Source organism: Dipodomys merriami, unplaced genomic scaffold (assembly GCF_024711535.1).
Source record: "Dipodomys merriami isolate MVZ:Mamm:240054 unplaced genomic scaffold, mDipMer1.0.p SCAF_525, whole genome shotgun sequence".
Lineage (NCBI taxonomy): Eukaryota > Metazoa > Chordata > Mammalia > Rodentia > Heteromyidae > Dipodomys > Dipodomys merriami.
Window position 1 is genome coordinate 53,080 of NW_027206097.1, and position 14,144 is coordinate 67,223.

At 55.0% G+C, this 14,144-nt stretch overlaps 2 protein-coding genes across 5 annotated transcripts in view; one reads left to right on the top strand and one right to left on the bottom strand.

The window, feature by feature from the left end:
* Nucleotides 1–302: 302 nt before the first annotated feature.
* LOC138811418 (basic proline-rich protein-like) lies at nucleotides 303–2,984 on the bottom strand (the record flags this gene model as incomplete). Its single annotated transcript, XM_069999172.1, has 2 exons — nucleotides 2,725–2,984; nucleotides 303–2,648 (listed from the first exon to the last, which is right to left on the bottom strand). Coding segments are annotated over exons 1-2 (2,606 nt in total), but the record flags the coding sequence as incomplete, so codon positions are not given.
* LOC138811405 (protein inturned-like) overlaps nucleotides 2,849–14,144 on the top strand; it is a 59,038-nt gene continuing 47,742 nt past the window's right edge. For 3 of the 4 annotated variants that reach the window (XM_069999142.1, XM_069999143.1, XM_069999146.1), the window contains exons 1-2: nucleotides 8,181–8,420; nucleotides 11,857–12,395. In XM_069999142.1, coding sequence (XP_069855243.1) covers nucleotides 8,305–8,420; nucleotides 11,857–12,395 — 655 coding nt within the window. In that variant the 5' untranslated portion in view covers nucleotides 8,181–8,304. Of the gene's footprint in view, nucleotides 3,006–8,180; nucleotides 8,421–11,856; nucleotides 12,396–14,144 lie in introns of those variants that run through there. The other variant, XM_069999144.1, reaches the window with a different exon arrangement.

Consider the following 14,144-nt stretch of genomic DNA (forward strand, 5'->3'; position numbering starts at 1 on the left):
CCCAGCTCTGTCTCCGCCCCCAGCTCTGTCTCCGCCCCCCAGCTCTGTCTCCGCCCCCCAGCTCTGTCTCCGCCCCCAGCTCTGTCTCCGCCCCCCAGCTCTGTCTCCGCCCCCAGCTCTGTCTCCGCCCCCCAGCTCTGTCTCCGCCCCCAGCTCTGTCTCCGCCCCCTAGCTCTGTCTCCGCCCCCAGGTCCGGTCTCCAACCCCGAGCCCAGTGCCCGCCCCTCGGGCCGGGTCTGCACCGCCCGCTCCGCATCCCGGCAGGCATGTCTTGCGTGCAGGTTGGGCATCCCCGCGCCCACGCCACGGAGCCCTCAGGGCCGGGACCGGCGCAGTTCCGCAGGTCAGTGCGCTCTGGTCCTGGAGGCCGGGGGTGGAGCGAGGCGCGGGGGGACCGGTCCTGGCCCAGGTAGGGTCGAGGTCGGGCGGCGCAGCCGAGCGCGTTTGCCCGCAGGAGGAGGAGCGGCTCGGCTCTTCCAGACCGGGTCGCCCCGCCCCGGACACCGGCTCCAGAAGGGGCCGACCGGCTCGGTGCGGGGGGAGGAGGCTCGGGCCACGGAGGGAAGTGAACCCGAGTGGGGCGGTGGCTCGGGAGAGCGAAGCCACTGCGGGGCCGGGGCGGGTCCCGAGGTGAGGGGTCCCGGAGCGGGGGGGGGGGGGGTCCCGAGGTGAGGGGTCCCGAGGTGAGGGGTCCCGGGGTGAGGGGTCCCGGGGTGAGTGGTCCCGGGGTGGGGGGTCCCGGGGTAAGGGGGTGAGGGGTCCCGGGGTGGGGGGGTCCCAGGATGAGGGGTCCCGGGGTGAGGGGTCCCGGGGTAAGGGGGTGAGGGGTCCCGGGGTGGGGGTTCCCAGGATGAGGGGTCCCGGGGTGGGGGTCCCGGGGTGGGGGGTCCCGGGGTGGAGGGGTCCCGGGCCGGGGGGTCCCGGGGTGAGGGGTCCCGGGTGGGGGTGCCGGGGTGGAGGGGTCCCGGGCCGGGGGGTCCCGGGGTGAGGGGTCCCCGGGTGGGGGGGGTCCCGGGGTGGGGGGTCCCGGGGTGAGGGGTCCCGGGCGGGGAGGTCCCGGGTGGGGGTCCCGGGCCGGGCGGTCCCGGGGTGAGGGGTCCCGGGTGGGGGTGCCGGGGTGGAGGGGTCCCGGGCCGGGAGGTCCCGGGGTGAGGGGTCCCCGGGTGGGGGGGGTCCCGGGGTGGGGGGTGCCGGGGTGGGGGTCCCGGGCCGGGGGATCCCGGGCCGGGGGGTCCCGGGGTGAGGGGTCCCGGGGTGAGGGGTCCCGGGGTGGGGGTCCCGGGGTGAGGGGTCCAGGGGTGGGGGTCCCGGGGTGGGGGTCCCGGGTGGGGGTGCCGGGGTGGGGGTCCCAGGGTGGGGGTCCCGGGGTGGGGGTCCCGGGGTGGGGGTCCCGAGGTGGGGGTCCCGGGTGGGGGTGCCGGGGTGGGGGTCCCGGGCTGGGGGGTCCCGGGGTGAGGGGTCCCCGGGTGGGGGGGGTCCCGGGGTGGGGGTCCCAGGGTGGGGGGTCCCGGGGTGGGGGTCCCAGGGTGGGGGTCCCGGGGTGGGGGTCCCGGGGTGGGGGTCCCGAGGTGGGGGTCCCGGGTGGGGGTGCCGGGGTGGGGGTCCCGGGCTGGGGGGTCCCGGGTGGCGGTCCCGGGCCGGGGGGTCCCGGGGTGAGGGGTCCCCGGGTGGGGAGGGTCCCGGGTGGGGGTCCCGGGCCGGGGGTCCCGGGGTGAGGGGTCCCGGGTGGGGGTCCCCGGGTGAGGGGTCCCGGGCCGGGGGGTCCCGGGTGGCGGTCCCGGGTGGGGGTCCCGGGCCGGGGGTCCCGGGCCGGGGTGTCCCGGGTGGCGGGTCCCGGGCCGGGGGGGTCCCGGGGTGAGGGGTCCCGGGTGGGGGTCCCGGGGCGGGGGTCCCGGGCCGGGAGGTCCCGGGGTGAGAGGTCCCGGGGTGAGGGGTCCCAGGTGGGGGTCCCGGGGTGAGGGTCCTGGGGTGAGGGGTCCCGGGCCGGGGGGTCCCGGGGTGGGGGTCCCGGGGTGAGGGGTCCCGGGGTGGGGGTCCCGGGTGGGGGTCCCGGGGTGGGGGTCCCGGGCCGGGGGGTCCCGGGGTGAGGGGTCCCGGGGTGGGGGTCCCGGGGTGGGGGTCCCGGGGTGGGGGTCCCGGGGTGAGGGGTCCCGGGGTGGGGGTCCCGGGGTGGGGGTCCCGGGTGGGGGTCCCGGGGCGGGGGTCCCGGGCCGGGGGGTCCCGGGGTGAGGGGTCCCGGGGTGAGGGGTCCTAGGTGGGTGTCCCGGGGTGAGGGTCCTGGGGTGAGGGGTCCCGGGCCGGGGGGTCCCGGGGTGGGGGTCCCGGGCCGGGGGGTCCCGGGGTGAGGGGTCCCGGGGTGAGGGGTCCCGGGTGGGGGTCCCGGGGTGAGGGTCCCGGGGTGAGGGGTCCCGGGCCGGGGGGTCCCGGGGTGAGGGGTCCCGGGGTGGGGGTCCCGGGGTGAGGGGTCCCGGGGTGGGGGTCCCGGGGTGGGGGTCCCGGGGTGGGGGTCCCGGGGTGGGGGTCCCGGGTGGGGGTCCCGGGGTGGGGGTCCCGGGCCGGGGGGTCCCGGGGTGAGGGGTCCCCGGGTGGGGGGGGGTCCCGGGCCGGGGGGTCCCGGGTGGCGGTCCCGGGCGCGTCCCCGCGCAGCGCTTGGTGACGGGCAGGTCTTGGCGCAGAGCCCGGAGCTGCTGCTCGCCCCGGCGGGCGGGGCCCGGCTGGCCTCACCGGTCCGAACCCCGTTCGCAGTCGTTGGCACCACCGGCGGACGCACCCGCACCCGAGGACCCTTGCTCCGTAGCAAAGTCCACGAAGCCTTCCAGAAGCTCCCTGGCAGCACAACCTCGGCGCCTGCATTTGTCAGGTTTTAAACGGTAAACGTCCCAGCTTGGTGAGCAGCAGTGGCCGCGCCAGAGCACCCCCGGGGCTGCCGGCGCCGAGGCGCGGGGCGGCGGGAGCAGGGGCCGCTTCCTCCGCCAGGAGCCCATGGAAGCCGGGACGCGGAAGCGGTAGGTGCCTCCTCGGGCCCCCTTGGCACTGCCATCGCCAGGGGGTGCGGGGGGCCGGGGAAGGGGTGCATTTCTTTTTCACAGTAGGTAACAATCTTTGTGTTTTGGCACTGCGTTGTTTTGTGTTACAGACTTTATTGTTCAGTATTTTCATAAACGCTTGTGTAAAACTTAGGACATCCATGGAAGTTTCTTGCATTTGATGAAGTTGTATTCACACACATTCCTATTTAATAAAATGTACTCTGCCTGCATACAAGATTTTAAATATAATTTAACAGAAATTTGAGAACTTAACCTTAAAATCATACTCATCTATCATAGTTCTCACAAACAATTTCAGTTCCTGGCATATTTTTAAAATTCCATCATTAAGTAGCTGTACAAAGAGGTTACAATTCCATACGTCAGGTTTTGAGTAAACTGCATATTGACAGATATCAACCCTTCCGTCCTTCTCCCCCACTCTATACCTTCAAGTTGCATAGTTCAGTTTTTACATAGCATTCATTAAATACGACTGCATTCGGTCACCCTTCCTTCCTCCATTTGTCCCTCCTTTGCCACCCTACACCAACATGTTTCTATTTCCCCTGATGTTCATTCTGATAAACAGTTCATTAGTTAGTTGCTCAGGGGCATTGTGTTTGGACTCCTCCACTTAGACATGCCATCTTATAGTCAGTTTGTGTGTATATGCATAAAACTACATACATTATATATGTTTGCATTTTAGACCTACCTTCTACATGTGAGCAAAAACATGTGATGTACCAAGTTCATGCCTGTAATTCTAGCTATTCAAGAGGATGATATCTGATGATCACAGTTCAAAGCCAGCCCAGGCAGGAAAGTGCATGGGACTCTTATTGGCAATTAACCACCAGAATACCAGAACTGGTGCTGTGGTGCAAGTAGTAGAACACTAGCCTTGAGTGAAAAAGCTCAGGGATAGCACCCAGGCTCTGAGTTCAAGACCAATATCCAACAACAAAAAGTGAAGTTTGTGTCTCTGAGCCTGACTTACTTCATTTAACATAATTTTTTTAGGTCTAATTCCCTGCAAATGATATACCATTGTTCTTTCTAATAGATGAATAGAACTCTTATCTAACTCTCTATCTCTCTATTTCTATCTATCTATCTTATTTTCTTGACCCATTCATCTGTTGTAGGGCATACCTTGGCTATGTCATGAATATTGCCATAATGAACATGGATATATAGGTGTCTTTACCATATCCTGACTTGTAACATTCTAGGTAGATGCCCAAAAGTGGTTTCTATATTTCAGGAATCTTCACACTGCCTTCCAGAGTGGTTGCACTAGTTTACATTCCCTCCAACAGTGCCACAGGGTTCCTTTTCCCCCAGAATCCCCCCAAGATTTGTTTGTGTTTGTTTTCTATATGCTGCCAATCTAACTGGGGTGAGATGAAATCTAAATAGTTTTTTTTTAATTTAATTTACTTTTGTTGTAAAGGTGATATATAGAGGGGTTACTGTTACACAAGTACATTTCTTATCAATGAGTACATTTCTTATCAAACAGTACAACTCTCTCCCTCATTTTCTCCCATATAGTTTTGATTTGCATTTTCTTTATGGCTAGGGATGTTGAGCATTTCCTCTATTTAGCGGCCATTGTTCTTCTGAAAAGTCTCTATTTAGCTCCTTTTTTCCATTTATTTTTGGGTTATTAATGGGGGGTGGGTAGTTTCTTTAGCTCCTTGTGTATTTTGGATATTAGGCCCTTGTCTCCTTGTGTATTTTGGATATTAGGTCCTTGTCAAAGGGCAAAGATCTCCCACATTGTAGGCTGTATTTTTTAGCTTAGTAACTATGTCTTTTGCTGTACAGAAACTTTCCAGTTTGATGCAATCCCATTTTTACATTTCATTGTCAGTTTGTTGAGCCCCTGGAACTCTGCTCAGAAAGTTCTTATCATGACCTGTGCATTGTGTTCATTGTGTGCCAGTCCCGGGGCTTAAACTCAGATCCTAGGCACTGTTTCTGAGCTGTTCTGCTTAAGGCCATCACTCTACCACTTGAGCCACAGCTCCCCCTCCACCTTTTGGGTGATTAACTGGACATAAGAGTCTCATGGACTTTCCTTCTAGGGCTGGCTTTGAACTGCAATCTTCAGATCTCAGGCTTCTGAGTAGCTAGGATTACAGGTGTGAGCCCCAGACACCCACTCTGTCATGGCTTATTTTTAAAAAGTAGTTTTGCTAAAATTTTATGCTTTCCTTGTAAAACATGTCTTATAAGTTATCAAAAACATTTTGGCAATTGAATTAAAGAGGCCAGTGGGCTATATAACATTAATAGAAAAAATTAATGAGTATTCTATTTTTACATTTTTTTGGGGGGGGGGTCCGGTCGTGGGGCCTGAACTCTGGGCCCCGGCACTGTCCCTTAGCTCTTCAGCTCAAGGCTAGCGCTCTACCACTTGAGCCACAGTGCCACTCCCGGCTTTTTTCTTTGTGCTTATGTGGTGCTGAGGAATCAAATCCAGGGCCTCATGCATGCAAGGCAAGCGCTCTACCACTGAGCCACCTTCCCAGCCCCCCAGCATTAAATTTCTGTACTGTTGAAAAAAGATAATTCAAAATGAAAGTGATGCACAGTTGCAAACTTTTCTGTACATACAACTTAACTTTAAAATGTCAATACAAAAACAACATATTATCAGCAATAAAAAAAAAATGCTGAGGTCTGTTTCATGCCAAAACTTAACTATTACATTTCCCTGTTAGTTTTATTTAAGTAAATTAACACTTTTGTGTCTTTATTTTTTTTTGTCAGTTGTGGGGCTTGAACTCTGGGCCTGGGCACTGTCCTTCAGCTCTTTAGCTCAAGGCTAGTGCTCTATTACTTTAGCCACAGCACCACTTCCGATTTTCTGGTGGTTAATTGGAGATGAGTCTCAGGGAGTTTCCTGCCCAGGCTGGCTTTGAACTGCAGTCCTCAGATCTCAGCCTCCTGAGTAGCTAGGATTAAAGGTGTGGGCCATCAGCACCTGGCTAAAATTCTAGTTTTAAAATATTTTGCTGCTTTACAAAGTCATTTATTCAAAATTAAAAAAAAAAAGTTGTGGCTTTGGGCTGGGAAGGTGGCTGAGTGGTAGAGTGCTTGCCTTGCATGCATGAAGCCCTGGGTTCGATTCCTCAGCACCACATAAGCAGAAAAAGCTGGAAGTGGCCTTGTGGCTCAAGTGGTACAGCACTTGCCTTGAGCTGAAGAGCTCAGGGACAGTGGCTTTCATTATACCACATAATTCATAAAGTACTAGTTCTTTGTTCACAGTTAAAACACTATTAACTGGAATCTAATGAAACTACATTTTATGGAGTGTTTGCCTTGTGATTTATAGCTTTAAATGAATGCAACCTCCTGTGGTCCAGTTTTCATTTATTGTCCATCCCTGGCTCCTGTTGCTACCAGGGGAAAGAGCTCTTGCACCTGCTACAGATGGTAAATATTTAATTATGTCTTATCTCTAGTATATTTTATGGCATTCTATTGTTTCCCAGATTATAATCTATGGAAATAAGGACCTCATGTCTCTTCTGAGCTAACTGAAACATACTGGCTTCAGAAGATGGTGGGTCTTTAGAAAATAAAAATATATCCCAGTCTAAAACTTTTAAGCCTTGTAATGACCAGTTCTGGAATGGAATTATATAAAATCACAAATCTTTTCTTCATTCTCTCCAATATATCAAAGAGTGTTAAAACTTTGTAGAAGATACAAATTTGATTAATTTTTACTATCTGTAAGAAGTTGAGCAAAGGAATTACCATTTAACCAGGTTTTTTTTTGCTTTTTTTTTTTTTTGCTTTAGTTCAATCTTACAAAAGGTTAAAGACCTTTATTAGAAAAGGAGAATATTTTGCCATCTAGTTGATGGCTATTTAGCGGGGAATACAGATATATTATTTCTAAACAATTTATAAACAAGACAGTTTGATATTACTTAGCACTTTATGAGCTATGTATGAGAGAGCCGACTGGTTAGTGGGGGGCTGGGAGGGGTAGCGCGCGTGCCCAGCCTGCACGAAGCCTTGGGTTCGATTCCTCAGAGCCGCCCACGGGGAAAAGGCCGGCGGCGGCGCTGCGGCCGGGACACCAGCCGGGCCCCGAGTGCGAGCCCGGGGCTGGCAAAGCGGCAGAGGCAGAGGGGGGCGAGGGTGCTTAGTGGCCGGGGGCAGGGCGGCTCGGGGCCCTCCGGAGAGGAGCCCGGCGGCGTCCGTCCGAGTCGCGGGTCAGGACGGCGGCCGGGCGGGGGCGAGGCGCCCGGGGGCGCGGGGCGGTGCCGCCACTGGGCAGGGCAGGGCGCGGGGCTGTGGTGACGGCGCGCGCTGCGGCGCACCCCGTTCCCGACGCCTCTCGGCGAGCGCAGCGGCCGGCGGCCCGTGGCGGGCGGGCCGGGGGCTTCCCGGGCGGGCTGGGGCTTCCCGGGCGGGCCGGGGGCTTCCCGGGCGGGCTGCGGGCTTCCCGGCGCGGGCCGGGGGCTTCCCGGGCGGGCTGGGGCTTCCCGGGCGGGCCGGGGGCTTCCCGGGCGGGCTGCGGGCTTCCCGGCGCGGGCTGCGGGCTTCCCGGCGCGGGCTGCGGGCTTCCCGGCGCGGGCTGGGGCTTCCCGGGCGGGCTGCGGGCTTCCCGGCGCGGGCTGGGGCTTCCCGGCGCGGTGGCGGCCTCCTCCGGGCGCGGCCAGACCGCCGCGTGGCCAAGGGCGGGACGGCCGGCCTGGGCGCGCGGGCGCTCCCGTGGCGGGTCCCTAGCGAGGTCGGTGGCTCCGTCCCCTTGTCCTTACCGGGAGCACCGGCGTCCCACTCCCAAGGGAAGACGCAGCTGCCCACCGCGCTCCAGCGGACGTGTTTCCTAGTCCAGAAGCGCCCAGTCCGCAGCGGGGGCGGGGCGGGGGCGGGGCGGGGGGGAGGGGGCGGGGGGGAGGGGGGAGGGGGAGGAGGGGGAGGGGGCGGGGAGGGGGCGGGGAGGGGAGGGGGAGAGGGCGCGGAGAGGGGGCGGGGGAGGGGAGCAAGGGGGCGGGGAGGAGGAGGGAGCGGGAAGGAGGAGGGGGAGGGGAGGGGGAGGGGGCTGGGGGGAGGGGGAGGGGGAGAGGGCGCGGAGAGGGGGCGCGGGGAGGAGGGAGACGGGACGAAGGGGGAGGAGGTCGCCGCGTCTCCGTTCCCCGGCAACCGGGCAGCCGCCAATAGCAGCGCGGCGCCGGAGTCACGTGGGCGTTGGCGGCCGGGGACTGGCGCGGCGCGGACCCTCGGGGCCTGCGTCCCGAGCATGGCGGCGGCGTGCACGCGTCGGAGCCCGGACGCGCGGGACGAGGACGAGGACCGCGACTCGGAGAACGCGGACAGCGTCTGGGGCTCGGACACCTCCGCGGGCAGCGGCTCCACGTAAGGGTCTGCGGCCGGCCCGGCCGGGCGGGGCGGGCTCGCTGGGCGGAGGTGGGGCCGGGCGGGGCGGGCTCGCTGGGCGGAGGTGGGGCCGGGCGGGGCGGGCTCGCTGGGCGGAGGTGGGGCCGGGCGGGGCGGGCTCGCTGGGCGGAGGTGGGGCCGGGCGGGGCGGGCTCGCTGGGCGGAGGTGGGGCCGGGCGGGGCGGGCTCGCTGGGCGGAGGTGGGGCCGGGCGGGGCGGGCTCGCTGGGCGGAGGTGGGGCCGGGCGGGGCGGGCTCGCTGGCTGGGGCGGTGGGGCCGGGCGGGGCGGGGCGGGCTCGCTGGCTGGGGCGGTGGGGCCGGGCGGGGCGGGCTCGCTGGGCGGAGGTGGGGCTGGGCGGGGCGGTGGGGCCGGGCGGGGCGGGCTCGCTGGGCGGAGGTGGGGCTGGGCGGGGCGGGCTCGCTGGCTGGGGCGGTGGGGCCGGGCGGGGCGGGCTCGCTGGGCGGAGGTGGGGCCGGGCGGGGCGGGGCGGGCTCGCTGGCCGGGCGGGCGGGCGGAGCCCCGTTCTGCAGTGAGGGCCTTGTTGTAACGTGAATTCCGTTTTCCGCCCGCCCCGGGCGCGGACCGGGCCTTCTCGGTCTCGGCGGGCGCTGTGACGGGCGTCCGGAGCGTCCGATGCTCCGCCCTCCGCCTCCTGAGCCGCGGGGATGAGCGGGTGCGCCCGCGCCGGGCCGCTCTGTGCGGGGAGCCCGCAGGGCTGGTAGCTGGGTCTCCGGCGGCTCCAGCTGTAGCTTCGCACCCTCTTTAGCCTGGCCTTGCGTGGCGTGCGCGTGCCCGGCGCATGCGTGCCAAGCCCCGGGGCTGGACGGGGCCTGGGTGCAGTCCTGGAGATGTTCCCGCCGGGGTTGGCCTTGGTCCAGGGTCCTCAGATAGCAGCCTCCTGAGCACCTCGGGCTAGAGCGTGAGCCTCGGGAGCCTGGCGTTACTCTGCATCTTCAAAGCAACTTGTGTTTCGGACACACGAAATGTGCACTTCTTTTTTTTATTTTTGTTTTTTGTGGGTCGTGGGGCCTGAACTCCGGCCTGGGCGCTGTCCTCAGCGCTCTCCCGCCCAGCCACCTTTCCAGCGCCTGCACTTCGCTTTACACTCACTAGCCATGTTCTTTCACACCTACAGATTCGTGTACTTGGCTCCTCTGTTTGAGCCCTCTTTCTTCCTGTTTTCACTTGTTAAAGTCACTGAGGTCCAACTAAGTGCTTCTTCTAGATCCTTCCCTCATCTCTCTCAGACTTACTTCAGCATCTGTCCTTCTGTAGCAGTCTTAATTTCTGCTTTAGAACTTGAGTTTTGGCTACTTGATCATGTCTCTTTCTGGGTTTTATTTTTTAAGCGATGGGTGGGTGGCACTGGGTACTTGCGTTTGGACTTCTCTCTTACTCTCCAACTCACTCCTTCACCACTTGTGTTTACCGCTGTTACTATTATTTGCTACAACTGAGTGCCATCCTCCAATATCCATCCCATCAGCTCCATGGATCTTTAAATTATATCCAAAAGGTTGTCTTCTCTTCAAATTTCAGGATTTAAGTAAGCTATTTATTTATTTACTTATTTAGTCAGTCATGGAGCTTGAACTCTGAGCCTGGGCACTGTCCCTGAGCTCTTCAGCTCAAGGCGAGCGCTCTACCACTTGAGCCACAGCGCCACTTCCAGTTTTCTGAGTGGTTTATTGGAGATAAGAGTCTCATGGACTTTCCTGCCCGGGCTGGCTTTGAACCACCATCCTCAGATCTCAGCCTTCCTAGTAGCTAGGATTATAGGCCTGAGCCATCGGCTCCCAGCAAGTCAGCTATTTATGTTGAGCAAGTGGAAAAATATTTCTTGGGATTGCTTACTGCTAATACATACAGTTTGCTAATACCAAACTAAAAGGGTAAAATTATAAAGCAGATAACTATAATCTATTATTTAAATTTGTATGTACCTGTTTTTGTTTTTTGGCTGGTCCTGGGCCTTGAACTCTTAGCTTGGGCACTGTCCCTAAGCTCCTTTTGCTCGAGGCTCAAACTGTATCACTTGAGCTACAGGTAAGCATCTCATGGACTTTCCTTCCTGGGATGGTTTCAAACCATGATCCTTACCTCCTAGCCCCCTGAGTAGCTAGGATTACAGATGTGAGCCACTGGCACCTGGCTGTATGTCTCTTAATCCATATAAATTTCTATCTTTCAGTCAGCTTTTGATCTTTGTGTAGAAATACCCAGGATAAACAATGGGAGAGATGAAGGATTTATTTCTGCTCTTTCCCTCCCCAAATAGTGTCTGTATTGCACTCATGTCACTTATTTTTCACATATGAGAACAAAGAATATTTGTCTTTCTCAGTCTGCCTTATTTTGCTTAACATGACAGTGTCTAGTTTGATTTTTAGCTTGAAGAGTCTCCATACTAATTTCCACCGTGGTTGCACTAATTTGTATTTCTACTATCAGTGTATAAGCATTTCCCCTCCCAGTATTTGATGTTTTTTTCTCCATGATTGACATTCTTCCAGGTGTTCTAGTTACATTTTCTTCAAGGATGTTGACTTTTTAAATGTGTTTATTGGCCATTTGTACTTCTTGGAGAAGTATCTGTCCCAGTCATTTGTCCACTTGTTGGGTTTTTTGTTTCTTTGATGTTAATTTTTTTTTAGCTCTTTGTATATTCTGTATACTCAGTAATAGTGTGTTTCCCTGAGCACAGACACTGAATCATGTGATTCCATAACCTTCTCCCCTACACAGGGAGAGAACTGTTCAGCAGGGAAAATGCTTAAGAGAACTAGGAAGTTCTCTGCCTACCCAGGTAGGACTCAAGCCTCTGTGTGCTCTATTGTCTGGTACATTAATAGGTCATGCCTAGACTTGGAGGCTTGATGTCCTCAGATACACAAACTGCAGGGCTCAGCCTGTGAAGTGCCCTGTAGCCCGCATTGATTCCCAGTACACAAAGAAGGGAAGCTTCTATAGTGAAAGTAGCTCAGAAATGCACAATCAGCCCTTCTATTAGCAATTGATTCTATTAGTGGCTGATCAGGCCCAGTGTCAGAACAAGAAGGCATAAATAATTGACAACTGAGCCTAAACCACCCACAGTTGTACAGTTCTTGGAGGTTATGTGAGGGAGGGATCTGTAGAATCCAAATGATTGGGAGGATCTGGGCTTGGGGTCCCATGCCTGCCTGCCGCAAACTTACACAGTTCCCAACATTGTGTCCCCATTCTTCAGGAGTCTACAAAATGCATTTTAAGGAAATGAATTAGAAGCGAAAAGAATTTTTAAAAAATCAGATAACTTCCACCCCTTCTGCCTCCTTGTCTGTAAAGCTGATCATAACTCCCTAATAAGAGAATAGAACTGTCTTTCTTACATTGGATTGATATTATGGTTATCATTTTTTTAATTTTGCATAGTGATTTTGAACCTGAGTGGCTGGACAGTGTGCAAAAAAGTGGTGAGCTGTTTTATTTGGAATTGAGTGAAGATGAAGAAGAAAGCATTTTTCCTGAGACATCGACTGTGAACCATGTCAGATTCAGTGAAAATGAGATTATCATTGAGGAAGATAATTACAAGGAAAGAAAAAAGTATCAACCCAAACTCAAACAGTTTACTAAAATTTTAAAAGGTAAAAGACTTTTACCCAAGTGCTACAATAAAAAAAATAGCAATGATAATGGGCCGGTATCCATTCTAAAGCATCAGTCCCATCAGAAGGCAGGTATCGTTGTCCAACAGATGCATAAAGATGTGAATATTTATGTAAATCCCAAAAAATTAACTGTCAGCAAAGCCAAAGAGCAACTTAAACTTCTGGAAGTACTGTTTGGAATTATCCATCAGAACAAGTGGAGTTGGAGAAGAATTGGAAAGCAGGGCAGTGGAGAGAGGCTTGTGGTCCACGGCCTGCTGCCTGGAGGGTCTGCTATGAAGACTGGCCAGGTGTTAATTGGTAAGTGTGCCTCATGAACATCAGTCCTTGTCTGCAGAGACACATGGTTAATGAGTCCATGGGAAGGACGTGATACAAACCAGAATTGATGTATTCTTAACATATTAAGGACTGATCAATACCTGGTATAGTAGTGAAATGGTTACAGATAGTAAACCACAAAGCACAGTGTTCTTAAAATAGCACTTTAGATGGTTGGATACGTATGTGAGTTGTCAGGGAACAGCTTAACTAATTTTGGTTTGTACAGTTTTGTTACATCTTGGTTATATATTCTGAGAGAGAGAGAGAGAAAGAAGTTGATTACATAGTGGTAATAATTTGGACTTCAGTGATTGTATCAAAAAATGACACAAAATATATAATATATGAATAAGTATACTTTTAAAGTGTATGTACTTGAGTCCAATAATTTCACAGAGTGGTTTTAAACCATGTAGTTTGGCATACATAGCAACAGTGATCATATACATACACTTCCTTTTAAAGGTACATGTCATGAAATATACTACCAATTTTGTGAAAAAAAACCATGAGTTATTTTGATTATATTGATACATTTTGAACTATTATATATGTTTAAGTTAGTAGCATGTGCTTACTTGAAGATAAGCTGATCAAATCTGAGAATACATTTATTAGTGAAACATAAAAGTCAGGCCAGGCTCTGGTGGCTCACGCTTGTAATCCTAGCTTGTAATCCTAGGCTGAGATCTGAGGATCAGGGTTCAAAGCTAGCTCAGGTAGGAAAGTCCGAGAGATTCCCATCTCCAATAAACCACCCGAAAACCGGAAGTGGCTCTGTGGCTCAAGTGGTAGAGCACTAGTCTTGAGCTGAAGAGCTAAGGGACAGCACCTAGACCCAGGGTTCAAGCCCCACAACTGACAAAAAAAAAAAGCTACAGTTCTAAAAGCTAATAGTCTTGAGTTAACCCATCTTAGTGGCTTTAGTAGATAGCACTCTTTGTTTGCCTTACTGTAAGTGTAACCCCTCTTTGAATCACCTTTATAAAAACAATAAAAAATTTAAAAATATGAGAAAGTAGAGATATGGCTCACTTGGTAGAGTGTTAGCCTTGAGCAGAATGCCAAGGGAGAGTGCCCTGAGTTTGAGCCCCAGTACTGGCAAGACACGCACACCAACAAATAAGCTCTTCTCTAAGAGAAACGTTTTATCTTTGCCCTTTCCTTCATGAATTTAATACTTACTTTCCATATATTTTGTCCATATGTATGTGTGTGTATAGAAACATTCTTAAAATAATGTCTGACCTAAAGTCTCATTTCAATTCTTCATTGACACAACAAGTGAAAACAATTTATATGTCTCCTAAATTCCAGAACTGCTTAAAATTATCTAAATATTCCTATAAAGTAGGTCACAGAATAATGGAAGAACTAGACCATAACTAGGTAGACAGCTTTACAGAGTAGCATAAGTACCATGTTAGGACTTTACAAAGAGTCCTCAGAAACACGTAGGAAGTATGTCTATGAAAATTGGGTGTTCCAAAATGGTTGCAACAAGATTTTCTCATTGTCTCCAGACGTGGAGAGGCCAAGAGTACACACAGGACTGATAGTCCCACCTACCAGACATGAATGAAGAAGTCTTTGAGATGACTAGCCACAACCATTTAGCCTTAACTGCCTGAGGAACCATCGCTGAGCCTACAGCGAGGAGAGCTAATATATGATTGCTGCTGTTTTAAGCACTACATGTTTTGGATGGTTTGTTATGGAGCAGTG